Genomic DNA, 18,639 nt, shown 5'->3' with positions numbered 1-18,639 from the left:
AATAGTAACGTCAAGATCTGTCTTCAGCCCACTTCCAAATTTTGCGCTACGGTCACAATCTTCTTTTACCGTGTCACGTTACGTAAGATATTTAAATTATCTTTGACTCTGGAATCTTTCTTTTAGATAGGACGTGGAATTAAAAAATATTTAACTTGGTATTTTTAGCTTTAAGTCAAGTAAATCTCGACATAACTAATCATTGACACTAACTGATTTATCATGTTTACTTGCTCGTGACTGGATTTCGATATTCATCATTCCATTGACTCCCCCTGAGGTCGGGCGTATCTTCGATTTATTGCCCCAATTCCATAACTGACGACCCCTGACTCATTCGATCAAGAAGTGACTCGATCAATTACAGACTCAACAAACTCCGATGACAATCAACCCGATGAAGAACTATCTAACTAGAAGGGATCATAAAACTTTAAGAAAAGAGGGCAACAGAAATTTAATTGCTAGTGATCTGAAAATGGGAATAGAAAATGGACCACCACTAATCGATTGGCATCAGATTAAGTACTTGATAAATTACTTCTTAAACGGTGGATTTGATTTTGCTAGCTATTTATTTAATTTGATAAATAGAAAATTTGACTTGAGTTTCATCTGGTGATGAGAGCAACGAAGGCGTCCAGCTCGGCACGCGACGCTCCGCCGTCGGCCACCGCCGCCCGCACCGCTTCCCCCAGCTCCCTCGCCCGACGCCTCACGCCCCCGCTTTCCTCCCCCACCATCACCTGCCTGATGGCCGCCGCGATCTCCTCCGACCCCATCGCCTCGCCGCCGCCCCGTACGGCGACGCCCACGCCGTGGTAGTCCACCACCAGCGCGGCGTTGGTGGGCTGGTCGGAGTGCATCGGCCACGCCACCATCGGCACGCCCAGGCAGAGGCTCTCTGTGCACGAGTTCCATCCGCAGTGGCTGAAGAACGCCCCTGTAGCCTGGTGGGCCAGGATGTCCAGCTGCGGCGCCCACCCGCGCACCACCATCCCCCGCTCTCTCACCTTCTCTTCCCATTCCGCCTCCAGCTCCATCTGCTGGCCGTCGTCTCTCCCTTCCGTCGCGAATATGTCGCCCCTGTCGGCGTCTCTCAGCACCCACAGGAACCGCTGCTGGCTGAGCAGCAACCCCTGCGCCAGCTCCCTCACCTCCTCCGAGGACATCGCCGTCGTCGTCCCGAACGACACGTACACCACTGACGCCGGCGGTTGCTTGTCCAGCCAATCCAAACACTCGTGAGAGCTCACTCTGTCGATAGTAGATTTCACGGCATTAATTAACTCAAAAGAAAATAAAATGCATAATTAAAGATAATCATAGTGCAAAACACTTACAGACGCTTGCCCACGCCGGCGCCGGCGCCGGCGACTGCGGCCAACGGACTCAGTGGGCCGATGGCAAACAGCTTCTTGCTGCAGTAATCGGGTTCTAGCGCGATCTTGTCGAGGAACTCGCCCTCGAGCGCGCGACACGTATTGAGGAGAATCCCGGCGGCGTGAGCGATCCTGGAAGGGTTCCACTGCCGTTGGACGAAGGCCGCGAACTCCTCGGTGATGATGACCTCCGAGGACGGGAGGGTGAGGCCGTGGTCACGGCTCAGCTCGAGTGCGGCGGAGGGTCGGGTGAAGAGGATCTGGAACAGGGCGGGGAGGCAGTGGAAGACGTAGGACTCGGTGTTGGGGAGGGCGGCAGCCTCCTCTGCGGCGAAGGAGGCGAGCGGATCGTGGATGACAACGACGCGGCGGGAGGAAGCAGAGAGGGAGCGGATGAGTGCGCCGACGGGAGCGCGGAGGTGCTCGAAGGCGTCGAACATGGGCTGGAGGTGGGCGGGGAACTTGGTGCCGGAGGGATCCGGGTGCGGGCTGCAGAAGGGAGGAATGGGGAGCTCGTGGAAGGAGATGGCGTTGGCGAAGGCGGACCAGGCACGGTGGAGGCGGGAGGTGGCCTGGCGGACGTGCGTGGTGGTGGAGACGTAGTGGACAGCGAGGCCCGGGAGGGAGCAGAGGAAGAGCGAAAGGTGGAGCAGCTGCGCCAGGTGGCTTTGCGCCGTGAGCGGCACCATCACCACCGCCACTGTGCCGCCAACTTGTCCGTTGCGTGCTTCCGTCTCCATCGGCGCCGGCATACTAAGGCGTCGGCTGTTCTTCTCACTCGCTGTATTGGCTCGGATCCAACTCTGATAAAGAGATTTCAGTGTGTATTTGTAGGGGTGTAATCGAATCGTGACGAGCCGAACTTTTGGATGTTTGAGTTTGACTCGTTTATAATTGAGCCGAACTCAAACTTTATTTAACGAATATATTCATGTCTCACGAGTTTATTCAAACTTTTATTGAGCCTAAACGAACTTAATAAATATAAATTAGAAATTTAAATATCCATTAAAAATTAAATTATATATTTTTTAAAAATTATAATATTCTTGTTAAAATTTATAATTTTATTCTAATCAATAAATTTAATATATTTGTTTATGTTTTTCATAAGTAGAGTGTAAAATCTATAAATTCAATATCAAAACTATTATTATTTTTTATTTAAAAATTGATTCATGAGTTTAACGAACATGTTCACAAGCTAACGAGCCGAATATTATGAAGCTTGAGCTTGATTTGTTTATCTTAACGAGCCTAATTAAACGAGCTTAAACGAGCTTTTATCGAATCGAGCTTCGAATAGCTCACGAGCGGCTTGACTCATTTACACCCCTAGGTATTTGCGACAAATCCTAAGAATGGAAAGAAACATTTTAGTAGGAGGTAGAGAAAGTTAATAGGGAGGTTAATTAAGGTTAAATATATAAAATTATAAAAATAGCTTGCATTTCTTCTTGTTGTGTGATTAGGGTTGTAAATGAAAGTATTCGTTAATAAATTTGATGTCCGGTTTGGTAAAAGCTTATTTATGTTCGTTCAATATACATAAGATTAATTAAACAAACAATCTTGAATAACTCGTTAAACTAAACAAACAAGCTTGAACACATATATATTCAGCTTGTTAACATTCGTGAACAACTTTCGTGAACAATGTTCATAAATCATATTCATTAATAAAACTCTTTTCAATATACTAAATAAATAATAAAATAAAATAAAATAAAATAAACAAATAAGTTTAAATTATTAAGCTCAATAACTAATCAAACAACTAAAAGTTTTAAACAATCGAATAAACTTGAATTGGGAGCTTGATAATATCTAAAGGAACCAAGCTCAAGCAAAGCTCGAACCAAGCTCAAGCAAAGCTCGAACCAAACTCAAGCCAAACTTGAATTGAGAGCTCGATTGATTTTAAGCTCAGCTTAGCTAGACTTGGTTACCTTATAAAAAAAGCTTGAACATCCCAAAGTTTGGCTTAGCTCGACTCTGTTTGGTTACAGTCCTATGTGTGACGGTCATGACAACGATGGATACCTTGACATAGGAATCGCTTCACATTTGACTCCCCCACCCCATCGTCTATGTCATGACTTTCTTGGCGCTTGTTTTCCTTTTATTGATCTCTCTTCACTCAATCTTCTCGTGCAATTTTGTTTTTGGATAGTGGTAGGCATGGCGAGGATGATCACACTGAGGAGCTCGGACAATGAGGTGTTCGAGGTGGAGGAAGCGGTGGCGATGGAGTCACAGACCATCAAGCACATGATAGAGGATGAATGCGTTGACAATGACATCCCCCTCCCCAATGTCTCCTCGTCAAGGTGGTTGAGTACTACAAGAGGCACATTTGTTGGATCGAGAAGCGCTAGAGAGGGGGGGGGGTGAATAGCGCTTGTGACTTTCACACGTTTCGTATTCGAAAATTTGAGTAAGAGCAGCGGAAATTAAACAAGAAATAGCAAAAGACACCAAGATTTACTTGGTTCGGAGCCTAGGGTGACTCCTACTCCAAGGCCCACACTCTTTGAGTGTTTACTTTGGGCAACAACTATAATCGCGTAAATCTTTTACAACTTAAAAAATACAAGTGCTGAAAAGAGTTATAATACCAACAACACAAAAGATGAGGGAAGTTCGTCGTCAGTTGTCAGAGAAGTGGAGCGTCGTTTGAGCGTTTAGAGCAGCGTACAAGTGCACAGGATGTTCTGTTCGAGATGATGTTCGAAGCTGCTTCCTGAGGCTCCTTTATAGGCTCTGCAGGACTGATCCAGATCCTTGAAGCTCGGGATCAGGTTTGATCCAAGGCGGATCGGTCGACTGATCCCCATGTTCAGTCGACCGATCAGATGATCTTCTCCTCATCCGATCCGCCCGATCCTCTCGCTCCGTTTCGATCTAGTCAACTCCTATCTCTAGTTCGGTCGACTGATAACCAGGTTTGGTCGACCGATCTCCTGGTCAAGCCCGGTCCACTCGTTGGAAATCCGTCCTACTGCTTTGGGGGTTCGGTCGACTTATCCAAACGTTCGGTCGACCGATCCCGGTCAGTTCTACCCCTGCACAAAATGTTAGTCTTCTACAAAACAGAGTTAGAACATAACAGATAATATATTAGAAAAATAAGTTTGACAATCTTCGGACTGTCCGGTTCTGACTTCGGATTTTCGACCGGAAACCCTAGGTCGAACCGATGCCTACTGTTCCCTCTTTCGGGGAACGTGTCCTCACCTACTCCACTCAGGAGAGCATACCTGATGCCAGTCAGTGACTTTCCACCTAAGATTACCACCCCCTAGGATTTTTTGCCGCCTAGGGTTACCTCCCCCTAGGACCAATAACACAAAAGATGAGGGAAGTTCGTCGTCAGTTGTTGGAGAAGCGGAGTGTCGTTTGAGCATTCAGAGCAGCGTACAAGTGCACAGGATGTTCTGTTCGAGATGATGTTCGAAGCTGCTTCCCGAGGCTCCTTTTATAGGCTCTGCAGGACTGATCCAGATCTTTGAAGCTCGGGATCAGGTTTGATCCAAGGCGGATCGGTCGACCGATCCCCATGTTCAGTCGACCGATCAGATGATCTTCTCCTCATCCGATCCGCCCGATCCTCTCGCTCCGTTTCGATCTGGTCAACTCCTATCTTTAGTTCGGTCGACCGATAACTAGGTTCGGTCGACCGATCTCCAGGTCAAGCCCGGTCCACTCGTTGGAAATCCGTCATGCTGCTTTGGGGGTTCGGTCGACCGATCCAAACGTTCGGTCGACCGATCCCGGTCAGTTCTACCCCTGCACAAAATGTTAGTCTCCTACAAAATAGAGTTAGAACACAACAGATAATATATTAGAAAAATAAGTTTGACAGTCTTCGGACTGTCCGGTTTTGACTTCGGATTTCCGATCGGAAACTCTGTAACGACCCAATTTTCCCTATTTCAAGTTCTAAAAGTCCATAAAAATATTTGGAAATACTTTTAAAATATTCTAGAGATTTTTAGGAATTTTAAGAGTATTTTTACGTAATTTTTGGAGGTCGTTTAGTAGGGTTACAAAAAGAAAGAAGTTTTGACAAAAAAAAAATCGTTGAAGGTGAGACTTGAACCCAAGACCTCCGGTTGAACCCGACCGTAACCGAACCAAGCCAACCAACTGATCTGCGGTTGTTTTGTGATTAAGAAGGGAAGCGAATATAGTTAAGCTGTAGTTGGAATCGGAAATAACCCTAAGTATAAAGATTTGATTTCTTTTCCCTAAACCTATTTTTATTTCTCTTCCTCCCGAAACCTCTCCTTGCTCGCTTGCGACGGCGCCAGTTCTTCTCGGATGAATCCGTAGCAGGGGATCTAGGGCTTCTCCGGCGGTGGGCGAGGAGGATCTCCGAGGGGTTTTCTCCACCTCCTTGAGATCGTCTCATCGAGGAGCTTCCATGGACACGAAGAGGAGCCGAGACCTTCAAGCTCTATCCGAAACCCTAGTAGCCATCTTCTCGGTTGTAAGTTAAAGAACAAGGGTGAGTTGCTTCTCACCTGCAGTAGGAGTCATTCCGCGACTTGGTTTTGGTTTTGAATTGGGTTTATGCTCGGTGGATTTTTGATTTTCCTCAAGGTTTCTTTGCGAGCTCTCTGAACGTTCTCTGTTTGCATAAATGCCTAGCCGAGATGTTAGATGAATGTATAAGTTGTGTTTTAGATTCTACAGCCTTGTAGTTTAATTCTAGTTGAATTGTTATGGTTGTCGTGCACCTCAAAGAAAGGGATTCTCTGTTCGAAGTGGATCATAGGAAGAAAGTTTGGTTTTTTTCTTTTATTGTGCTTGCTGCTGAGAACCCTTAAGAAAGAAGGAAGATGTTTGGTTTAGATTAAGCATGTAGGTTAGTGTTTTCGTGGGTTGTCTTCATTCAGACTGTGAAATTAGCATAGTAGCTTTTGACCCAAACTTTCTATTGCAACCTTGATGAACTTGCTCGGTTCTTCTAGGGTTTTACAAGCTTCGAAATTTTGGTTGCTTTGTAAAAAGATTAAGCTGTGAATTTGTTGTATAGGTTTGTTTTAAGTTTTACATCAAGTTCAACTTGATTTTATGCAAAGAAAAGGGGCACAAGTAGCTCCCTTGGGGTTGCTGTGCAATTCGGCTATTTAGCTGAACATGAGAAGGCATAGATTGTTGATTAGCATGTAGTTGTCTTTATGTTGTTACCTTATTGTTGCTACTGTCGATTTAGAGTTAGTTTTCTTCTAAAACTTGTAGGTTTGTTTTTGTAGCTTAAATGCAGAAGTACGGTTAAGTAGGTATGCATATTTTACTAAAATTGAATACAGGTTTTTGACTAGCAGTTTAGCATTGCAGTTTTTTTTGATATATTCTATCATGTTGTTAGACTCTCCCTATTTGTTATTAGTTAAGCATGTGTAGTTTCTTTACTACTAGAATAGCATGAGTAGTATTGAATTATAATGTTTTCCTTGCTTCGGATTATCTGTACAACATTATTTTAGTAGATGACATTTCTTTTGCTTGAGCTAAATGACTTGTCTATATTAAGAGGATTTAACGGTTCCATTTAATTCTGTTGTAGCAAGATTTAAGGTTTTAGTTCTAACAAGTTTTAGATTTAGTTTAAGCTTGTATGATATGCAGATTTTCTAGTTTTCATTTGCTATTTTTAACAAGCATGAACAGCCATGTATCCTAGTGGAAAAATAAGAGTTCTATTAAATTCTTTTAGAAGTATTAACAAGTACAAGATAGATAAAGAAAAGAAAGAAGAAGGCCAAGGCCTTAAGTAAATTCGAAAGTCAAGACTTTAGGGATTTTAGCACACAAGGTGCATATTAAAATGCCAAGGCATTTAAAGAAGAAGTAATTAAGATAATAAGTATTTTACTTTTAAGAAGAGGCTAGTACCCGACTTCCAAGGTTGTCGTTAAACAAATCCAGGTGTCCAATTCCAAGGTCTTGGCCCTGGTAGACCAAGGTCTGCTCTTTTAGGATTGGTGGCTCGCTACCCCAACCTATTAGGGAACGCACACAAGATGGTACTATGCCTGGGCCCAAGAGAAGTTGATTATTATTTTGAAGTATTAAAAGTATAAGCTTTTGAACAAGTAAAATAAGTTTCACATCAGTACAAAAGTATTAAAAAATAAGTTTCACATAAGTATTAAAGAATAAGTCTTTAAGCAAGTGAAATAAGATATAGAAGGTGTTTAGAATTCAGTAAGTTAAGTTCTTTATGCAAGCATGATAGTATAGACTTGTCTTACATGTTTAGCCTTTCAGTATGTTTCTTTACTAATAGAAGAGCATGAGTTAGTTTACTGTTCTTTGCTATTTATGAGCATGATTAGCTATACATGTTTAGTATTTCAGTTAGTATGATTCCTTTGCTATGTATGAGCATGAGTAGCTTTACATGTTAGCATTCAGTTTTAGCATGTTTTTATTTATATACATGCATATCGAGATTTTGTGAGTTAGATAGCGCTCACTAAGAATTTTGCTTATAGTTTGCATTCCTCCTACTGCAGATAAAGAAAAAGGAAAGCTAATATGAAGGAAGGCGACAAGGAGATGCAAGAGGGGTGTGTGATGTCTGCACGATGGAAGTCCTAGGGATCCTTGCGAATAAAATAAATTATGATTTGTTTCTTTGAGTTAATTAAGTTTTTATGTGTTAAGAAAATTTGATAACTGTTTATAAGGACACTTAATACTATATTTGCTATTCAGTTGTAGTTATGGATTAGTTTTCCTTTAATGTTGCTGAGTTAAAATTATTATACTGCGTGGTTGATTGATATGTGTTCCAGCCGCTTGTGGCTGAGTATATATATTGCATGTATTGTTGAATATGGTCACCGGTACAGGGGAGACTCTGCCGAAATTTTTCGGTAGGGTTTCCATGTGATTTTTAATCATACCGGTTAAGTAGAGTTAGTAGTTAAATAACGGTCATCCTTAGAGAGTAGTAGTAGTAAGAAGGTGGTCGTTACAAACTCTAGGTCGAACCGACGCCTACTGTTCCCTCTTTCGGGGAACGCGTCCTCACCTACTCCACTCAGGAGAGCATACCTGATGCCAGTCAGGTCCTCCAGACCTATTGGACTTTCCGCCTAAGATTACCACCCCCTAGGATTTTTTGCCACCTAGGGTTACCTCCACCTAGGATCTATGGTTACCCCCCCCCCCCCCCTCCCTTAGGATTTCCACCACCTAGGGTTACCACCCCTTAGGACCTAAAGTTGCCACCCGTTAGGATTTTCCTCCACCTAGGGTTACCATCCTCTAGGACCTAGAGTTACCACCCCATAGGGTTTTCCACTTGCCTAACCGTAGTTAGGACTTTCCTGAAAAACCTCATTCACACATGTTAGATAACAAAACAACTTAACTTTGAATCCCTTTGCCATTATCAAAACTTGGGTTCGATCGTCGGATGCTTCCCACACCAACAATCCCCCTTTTTTGATTATGGCAACGATAATTCAAAGTTAAGTAAAACAATGTTATTAAGGATTTTCAAAGATAGTATAAAAATAGGACAAGCAAAAAAAGAACTCCCCGGACAAGCAAAAAAGAACTCCCCCTTAATAAAAGCTTCTCTTTGAATTTTCTTATATTTTTGAATTTTCTTATACTCTCCCCCTTTGCCATATATCAAAATAAGCAAGAAAGTAGAGAAAAATAAAGAAATAGATCAATGGCCATTTAAATAGAGAATTAGAAATAATTTGATAAACACTTAGATTAAATTTCCTTGTAACACTTTCAGCTAAGTGACATAAAAAAGTTTTATTATTAAAAAAAATCTTTTTTCGTTTAAAGTAAATTTTGAGAAGCTTTTGAAAAATACTTAGTCAAATTAAAGTCCTTAGCCAATTTTGAAAAATTCTTTGAAAAAGTACTTAGCCAAATTTAAAAAGCTTTTGAAAAACACTTAGTTAAATTTGAAAAGCTTTTTGCAAGAACACTTAGCTTTTTAGAGGATGGCCAAGTGAACTCAAAATCTCAAAACTTAATTTTAGAAATAGATTTAGCTAAGGGAAAGTTTTGATTTGAAAAGTAACTTAGCTGAAAAGTGTGTAAAAATAGATGATAAAACTTTAAAGTATAAAATGTTAAAAAAAATCTTCTAGAAAAGAACTCTTTTAGAGTTAAAAAGTTGATTTAAATTTAGCTTGATTTAAATAATTTTAGCTAAGGCCACCCTCACAAAACACATTCAAAAGTCCTATAGTCCAAGCATGAGTAAAAAAATTAAAGCTCAATACTTAATTTTCTTGGCCACATGTCTAACCATTAGCTACTAGTTGTTTACCTAAAGGGTAACAGTTTTTACTTGGTTAGTCAAGTTAAGTTAGTGATCCAGTTATATTTGACTAAGTCTCGATAACTTAACTTGATTAATATAAGTTAGGTATTTATATCCCAGACTTATGTCGATGCACAGACATAAGCATACTGAAGTCCAGACAGTACTCTATGCATCTTACACCATTCTAAGTATTTTCAAACACAAACAAGTTAACCCTAGGGTGCTTGTGAGATGCTCTGACTGAAACTAGGGGTACATGATTTCTAGGGGTAAATTCCTGGGCTAAACCAGAGTTTTGGAAAACTAACAAAAGAGGAATTTTGAAATATTTTTCCTAGGATTTTAAAATCAATTTTGAAAACAAGATGAGAAAATATAGTAAGCAAGTTATATTCTACTAAGCACATCCCTATTTGTCTTCTAAGTGAACTGAACTCAAGTTCAGGTGAGTGCTTTGTGAATATATCAGCTATGTTTGATTTTGACTCAACATAGTTAAGTACAATATCACCCTTAGCTACGTGATCCCTTACAAAGTAGTGCTTTACTTCTATATGTTTAGTCCTTAAGTGGTGAATTGGGTTTTTGGTTAGATTAATTGAACTTATATTATCAATTGAAAATTTTGTTTTCTGGTATTCTAGTTGATAGTCTTTTAGGGTATGCATCATCCATAATAATTGAGATGCACATTCACCTATGACTATATATTCAGCTTCAGTGGTAGATAAAGCAACACAGTGTTGCTTTCTGCTTGACCAACTTACTAGGCACTGACCTAGAAATTGACAGCTACCACTTGTGCTTTTTCTATCTAGCTTGCACCCGACATAGTCTGAGTCTGAATAGTCTGTTAGATCAAGGGTACAAGAACTAGGGTACTATAATCCTACATTTAGGGTTCCCTTAATATACCTAAGTATTCTTTTAACGTAGGTTAAGTGTGACTCTTTTGCACAGAATTGATATCTTGCACACATACCTACTGCAAAAAGAATGCTCGGTCGACTTACAGTTAGATACAGTAGACTTCCTATCGCACTTCGATAGTATTTCAAGTCTATTGATTTTCCTTCTAAGTCTGAATCAATTTTAATGTTGGTAGCCATTTGTGGTATTAATAATTTTTGAATTATCCATTCTAAATTTTCTAATTAATTCCTTAGCGTATTTAGTTTGAAAAATATAAATTTCATCTTTGGTTTGTTTAATTTGCAGACCTAGGAAAAAGTTAAGTTCACCTACTAGACTCATTTCAAATTTATTTTCCATTAATTTGATAAATTCTTTTAAAAATTTAGAATTAGTTGAGCCAAAAATTTTATCGTCTACATATATATGAGCTATAAAAATATTATTTTTTAGGGTTTTTACAAATAAGGTTGGATCTATTTGATCTTGGTTGAACCCTTTAGATATTAGATAATTGGATAGACGTTCATACCAAGCCCTAGATGCTTGTTTTAGTCCATATAGGGTATTTTTAGCCTAAAGACATGATTTGAATTTTCTAAGTCCTCAAATCCCGGGGATTGACTTACATATATCTCTTCTTTGATAAATCCATTTAAGAAAGCGGATTTTACATCCATTTGATAAAACTTGAATCCTCTATGTGATGCATAGGCCAGCAGCATCCTAATGGATTCAAGTCTGGCTACAGGGGCATAAGTCTCATCATAGTTTAACCCTTCTACTTGGTTGAACCCCTTAGCTACCAACCTTGCTTTGTTTCTAACTACTTCACCCTGATCATTTAACTTGTTCCTAAAAATCCATTTAGTATCAATTATTGTCTTGTTAATGGGTTTCGATACTAATTCCCAGACCTGATTTCTTTAAAATTGGGCTAATTCCTCTTGCATTGCTAGTGTCCAGTCTGGGTTGGGTAGGGCTTCGTCTACAGTTTTGGGTTCAATTTTAGAAATCAGGGCTATTTAGCTTAGGTTCCTATAGGATGACCTAGTTCTGACTCCTAGAGTTGGATTACCCAAAATTTAGTCAGATGGGTGATTAGTATTTGTTCTTGTTAGTCTTATAGTTGAGTCAGTAATTGGTTCTTGTAATTTACTAGGTTTAAGTGGAATTTTTTCATCATCTTCTAAATTTCTTGAGTTAATATTTTCTATATTGATATTTTCATTTACTACATTTGGTAAGTCTTTATCAAAGATTATATTTGTAGTTTCTTCAACTTTTAGGGTATTTTTGTTATAAACCCTATATGCCCTACTAGTTATTGAATACCCTAAGAATATTCCTGGGGTTGTTTTTGATGTAAATTTTCCTAAATAGTCTTTTGTGTTTAAAATAAATACTTTACAGCCAAATACTTTTAAATAGTTTAAGTTAGAAATTTTATTATAATATATTTCATAAGGTGTTTTATTTTGATATTTATTAAGTAAAATTCTATTTTGTATATAACAGGTTGTATTAATTGTCTCAATCCAGAATTGGTTAGATAGTTTATATTCATTCAACATGGTCCTAGCGGCTTCTTGTAGGGTTCTATTTTTATGTTCTACTAGACCATTTTGTTGGGGGGTCCTAGGGCATGAGTATTCATGTTTATAGTCATTAATTTCACAAAATTCAATAAATTTATGGTTTTCAAATTCTCCCCCATGGTCACTTCTAATTCTTTTTATTTGAGTGTCTTTTTCATTTATTATTAATTTGTAAAAGATTTTAAAAACTTCAAAGGTTTCATCTTTAGTTTTTATGAATTTTATCCAAGTAAATCTTGAGTAGTCATCGATTATTACTAAGCAATATTGATTTTTGCTTAGTTACTTGGCTCTGTATGAATCAAACAAGTCTAGGTGAAAGAGCTCAAGTATTGAATTTGTTTTGTTTAGGTTGGTTAACTTATGGTTTGACTTGGTTTGTTTACCTTGTTGACAAACATCACAAGTTGAATTTTCAATAAATTTTATTTAGGCAGACCTCTAACTAAACCATTTTGACTCATTTTTGAAATGAGTCTAGTATGAGTGTGACCCAGTCTCCTGTGCCATAACTAGGTTTCCTCTTATTGTGTCAATAGACACTCTTGTGAGGAGGTAGGTAGGTCTATTGTATAAATATTCTTTTTCCTAATTCCCTTAAGTGTGATTTCAGGATTATTAATATTCTTAATTATGCATTCAGTTTTTGAAAAAATGACTGAGTATCCTGAGTCACATAACTGGCTAATACTAAGTAAATTGAAACTAAATTGTTCAACAATAATACTTTTCAAATATAGAAATCAGAATTTAATTGGATATTACCTATTTTGATTACCTTAAGGGTTCCGTCGTTGCCGAACGCAATCGACCCTAGGTTCTTGAGTTCCAGTTTAGTGAATTTCAGTCTGTCTTCAGTCATGTGCCTGGAGCATCCACTATCTAGCATCCATTGATCCAATTCTTTATGTTCCTACATAAAGTATTTGATTTGGTCAATTTGATGGATTTAGAAGATAGTTTGATTGAAATTAACTTAATGTTCCATCTCACCCAGTTTAGATGATCAATCATGGTATTCCTATGAGTGTTTGTGAGATGATTTATTAAGTTAATTGGTTTAAGTTAATTTATTCTATTTAGCTGATTAAGTTAATTTCAATTAAAAGTGATTAAGTTAGTTAAAATTTAGTTGATTATTTAAGTTAATTAAGTTAATTAATTATTAAGTTAAATTATTAATTAAGTTAGTTAAGTTTATTTATTTAAAATTATTAATTAAGTTTAGTTAAGTCTATTTAGTTAAAATTGACTAAGTTCAACCTAGATCCATCTCACCCGATTCTAAGTTATCAATCAGGGAACTTTGAGTAACTTTGTGAGATGATTATCTTAATTTAGATTATTTCTATGGATTAATTTACATTTGAGTTAAACTTAAGTTTTCCAATTGGTTAATTAAATATACATTTCGAAGATTGACTCCCAGGCTATGGCGAGGCACTAGACCTTCTTGGATATGAGATCATCCACCACTTCTAGACAGAGCCTTTCAAAGAAAATATATATTTAATTTCCCTCTTGAAACCCCTAAGTTTAACTAAACAAGTGTAAATTACGCCTAGGTCCTTAATCTATCCTAGTCTAAACATGCTTATTACAAAAAAAGTAAACAAGCATCAAGCAATTTTATCTATTTATTAAGATAGTTTTTCTATTGGCTCCCCCTGGATCATAGCCTCGATATGGTCTATCAAGGTAATGTATTTGATCATTGGGGACCCAATATTGACCAAATCCAACTTGATTGACCAAGTTGGACTTAGGTACCCATGCTTGGACTATCTTTCTATTCGGTCTGTTAACAAACGATAAACAAGACCGATATTTCTATTTAGCTTTAAATCCTAGTCCGGATCGATTGTATACGGCTTTCTATTTTCCAAGAATCAAATCAAGATTCTTGGAATCCAGTGTAAATCGTTACAATGTAGTCTTTAAATCCTTGACTTAAATTTTCAAGCTGGAGTTCTCTTCCTCAAGTTTTTTGACTTGAGTTGACATTCCAGTCTGAACAGAGTCAGCCAAGGATTCGGTATTAGTCACTTCTTTAAGGGATGTTACTTCCTTTAGAAGTGACTTGATCTGAACATTAGACTTAGCTAGTTTATGCATTAAGTAATTTATTAAATTATACAAACGAAATTTACTTACAGAGGAGTTCGACCCTTCAGAAATGGATACAGATTCGTGGCTTCTCTCGAACTCAGCTTCTGAGTCGTCCTCGCTTCCAGATTCGTTGATTTGGTCCCGGGCCATCATTGCGAGGAAACTCATCTGTTCGAGTTATTAACCGTCGGACTCTTCCGAAGAAGACTCATCCCAAGTCGCTTTCAGGGCCTTCTTCCTTCTTGGTTTCTTCGCATCTTTCTGATTCGGGCAGTTGGCCTTGATATGCCCTTTTTGGTTGCATCCGTAGCACGTCATCTCGAACTTCACCTTTGGTTGGGCCTGCTTGGATTGGATTACCTTTTTGACATCCTTCTTGTTGAAGCCCCTCTTCTTTCTGTAGAGTTTCCTCACTAGGTTGACGAGTTCGGCTGTGAGCTCGTCGTCATCGTCGTCCGAATTTGGTTCTTCTTCTAATTCCGGTTCGGTTCTGCGCTTTGCTTTAGCTTCCTGGGTTCTGCTTGTACCTGCAACCAAACCTATACCCTTCTCGACTGGACGTGAGTTAATCTGTTCATGTAATTCAAATTATGCAAATAACTCATCTAACTTGATTGAAGAGAGATCCTTAGAAACCTTGTACACATCAACCATGGATGCCCACAAGGTATTCCTCAGAAAGGCATTTAAGGCATACCTCAATATGTCATGATTCTCCACCCTTTGGCCGATTGCGTGGAGTCCGTTCAATAGGTCTTGTATGCGGACATGCAATTGGCTTGCCGTTTCATTTTCCTGCAATTTAATGTTATATAGTTTATTTAAAATAAGGTCTCTCTTGCTTAACTTTGTGTCTGATGTACCATCGTGTAGTTCGATCAGCATTTGCCACATCTCCTTTGCACTTGAGAAAGGTTCTACTCTGTTGAGTTCCTCCTTAGTTAGGTCACACTGGAGGGTGCAGGTCACTTTGGCATTTGCTTCTACCTTCTTGATTAGGGCTGCATCCCAGTTCTCGCAAGGTATTGGCTTGTCGGCGCCGTCAGTTGGTAGTTCAAAGTCGGTTTTGACGATCATCCAGACTTCAAAGTGAGTCTGGAGATACGCTTCATCCGGCCCTTCCAGTAACCGAAGTCATCTCCAATGAAGAGCGGTGAGCGAGCAGTGCTATACCCTTCTTGCAGAGCCATGAAAATTTGCGATAGTACTTGCACACAAAGCAAACAAAAAACTTGTCCCAGGAATAGATCCTGGATTAGCAGTGCGGTTTAAAACAAGAATAAAAGATGATCTCGAGTGGTGTTGCACTGACTTCGAGACAAGAATCTGATTATGAAAAACTAGATCGGAAGACGGTAAGAATACATATTCCGATTGACTCTGAAATGGCTGAAAAATACCATGAAAAATTTGTTTGATTGGTGGTTACACCAAATCAAAGCGATTTCGTTCTGATACCAATTGTTGGATCGAGAATCGTTAAGAGGGGGGGGGGGGTGAATAGCGCTCGTGGCTTTCACACGTTCGTATTCAGAAATTCGAGTAAGAGCAGCGGAAATTAAACAAGACATGACAAAAGACACCAAGATTTACTTGGTTTGGAGCCTAGGGCGACTCCTACTCCAAGGCCCACGCTCGTTGAGTGTTTACTTTGGGCAACAACTATAATCGCGTAAATCTTTTACAACTTAAAAAATACAAGTGCAGAAAAGAGTTACAATACCGACAACACAAAAGATGACGGAAGTTCGTCATCAGTTGTTGGAGAAGCGGAGCGTCGTTTGAGCATTCGGAGCAGCATACAAGTGCACAGGATGTTCTGTTCGAGATGATGTTTGAAGCTGCTTCCTGAGGCTCCTTTTATAGGCTCTGCAGGACTGATCCAGATCCTTGAAGCCCAAGGAACATGGTTGGATATTGGTTTTGAAAATGATTTTAAAAGACTTTTGGAAAACCTTGGTGAAGGCTATCTTTTGATAGTATTCATCATTGAAAAGTTAGACATAAACTAGGAGAAAACATTGAAGTTTTCAAGAGTTTTCAAATTTGTGTCAATCTTTGAAAATAAGAAGTATTTTCATATAAAACTATTTTTCCTTGATAGAGTATACCCTAAAGAGTATCTACATGAATTTTCATGATTTTTGTAATTTTGTAAAATTTTTGGAGAGTTTCTGAATTTCGTTGAAACTAAATTTTAGAAAAATCAGAAACTCAATCGATCAGACAATTGATTGGGATGGTTTTAATTGATCAGTCGATCGATTGGAAGCTAATTCCCGTGAATAAAGGGTCAGTGGATCAATCAACCGATCGATTGACCCAGGCTGGATCGATCAGCTGATCAATTCAGAGGGAATTTCTGCGAGCAGTAGTTTGCGGAATCGATCAATGGATCGATTGAAGTAGCTTCAATCGATTGAGTCCCAACTTCAATCGGATTGGGAAGTCTGATTATAGCTGGAAAAGCCTGATTTCAGCACATTAAGCCACTTTAAGTTCCAATAACCATTCCGAATCCCTTGAAATACATTTGTATATATTTAGGGGGAGTTTTCTTGATGAAAACAGGTATGAATTGGTTAAGATAAATCAAAGTGAAGTTTAGGATGAGGTTTAAGTTCAATTTCGAATTTTGGAACCTCAAAACTTCAAGTTTTGGTTTTCAATGGTCATTAACTATTCCTAACTCTTTGGAATACACTTGTATACATTTAGGAAGAGTTTTCATGATGAAAGTAAGTATGGATTGGTTAAGGTAGACTTAGGTGAAGTTTAGGTTGGGGTTTAGTTTCACTATTGAATCTTGAACCTCAAAACGTCAAGTTTTGATTTTCCTAATTGTTTAGGAACTCCAAGTCATTGTTGGTACAATGACAGAAGTTTGACCATATCTTTAGGGGGCATTACTCCTTGAATGCATGGAAATTTATCTTCAAAGACCTTGGAAGGGGGTTAAACCTTCGTGATGGATAATACTCAGGATCGAGTATTGGGGAACAATGGAAGACTGGTTATCTTCATTACTAGGATGATAAATGCTCTCGGATGAGCATTGTGGAGTAGGTTACTGCTCAAGGGGGAGCATTGGATTAATGAAGGGGATCGGACCTTCATTGTTAAAGTGAAAAATGCTCTTGGATGAGCATTGTGAAGAAGATTACTGCTCAAGGGGGAGCATTGAATACAATGAATGGGAGTTTCATTGGGAAGTTGATGCATGCTCTAGGATGAGCATTGTGAAGTGAAGTAGAGCTCAAGGGGGAGCTTAGGTGGTAATGAAGAATATGAGATCTTTATTGTGGGGTTGTTAACAACATATGAGGTTGTAAACAACGCAGAGTTAACTCTTATGGTGAAGAGTTTGTTTTCAATTTTTGATGTGTGACAAATGGGGAGAATGGAAGGTTAAGTTAGACCTTCATCCCAAGAAGGGGGAGTTTGCTCTCTAGGAAAGGGAGAGAATGAAGGAAACCTTCCTTCATGCCTTGTCATGAAAGGGTTAATGATATGGGATTTAGCTTAGTGATAAAGAAGAGGTTAATGCTATGGGATTTAACCTTGGTATAAAGAAGAGGTTAAGGCTATGAGATTTAGCCTTGTGATAAAGAAGAGGTTAAGGCTATGAGATTTAGCCTTGGTATAAAGAAGATGTTAAGGATATGGGATTTAGCCTAACTTAGAGATATTGTCAAACATCAAAAAGGGGGAGATTGTTGGGGCAATTTCCCTAGGTCGTTTGACCAGTTTGACTAAGCTTGAGTTGAGTTAAGCTTGAGTCAGGATTTGAGTTTTGATGTTTGACAATATAAGGAGATTGCTGGAGCAATCGTCCGGTTGTGGAGATGGTCAAAGGGTTGACCAGGTTGATGAGAATACAAGTCAAGAAGGTCAAAGTTGACAGGAGACTTGATTGAGAAATTCTAAACTAGATGTTAGGTAAGCAATTGGAAAGTCCTAGTGAGGAGCTAGGCAGGAGAAAGTCTTGGTAAGGAGCCAGGCAACGAGAAAGTCCTAGTGAGGAGCTAGGCAGGAGAAAGTCCTAGTGAGGAGCCAGGGCAACGAGAAAGTCCTAGTGAGGAGCTAGGCAGGAGAAAGTCCTGGTGAGGAGCCAGACAGTTGGAAAGTCTAAGTGTGATCTTGGCAAAGGAGAAAGTCTTGATGAGGAGTCAGGCAGTTGGAAAGTCCAAGTGTGATCTTGGCAAAGGAGAAAGTCCTGGTGAGGAGCCAGATAATTGGAAAGTCCAAGTGTGATCTTGGCAAAAGGTGTAAGTCCAAGCATGTGGTCTTGACAAGGTAAGTCCTGGTATGACTTGGCAAGGAA

General features: G+C 39.3%; 1 protein-coding gene across 1 annotated transcript; it reads right to left on the bottom strand.

Annotated features, from left to right (window-relative positions):
- Positions 1 to 481: 481 nt before the first annotated feature.
- LOC121994163 (putative cis-zeatin O-glucosyltransferase) lies at positions 482 to 2,229 on the bottom strand. Its single transcript, XM_042548296.1, has 2 exons — positions 1,344 to 2,229; positions 482 to 1,257 (listed from the first exon to the last, which is right to left on the bottom strand). The coding sequence occupies exons 1-2, from the start codon at positions 2,132 to 2,134 to the stop codon at positions 612 to 614; spliced, it is 1,437 nt and encodes a 478-aa protein (XP_042404230.1). The 5' UTR covers positions 2,135 to 2,229; the 3' UTR covers positions 482 to 611.
- Between the last annotated feature and the right edge of the window lie 16,410 nt (positions 2,230 to 18,639).

Source organism: Zingiber officinale, chromosome 6A (assembly GCF_018446385.1).
Source record: "Zingiber officinale cultivar Zhangliang chromosome 6A, Zo_v1.1, whole genome shotgun sequence".
NCBI lineage: Eukaryota > Viridiplantae > Streptophyta > Magnoliopsida > Zingiberales > Zingiberaceae > Zingiber > Zingiber officinale.
The sequence above is the reverse complement of the archived record's forward strand: the minus strand, read 5'-3'. Positions and strand labels throughout refer to the sequence as shown.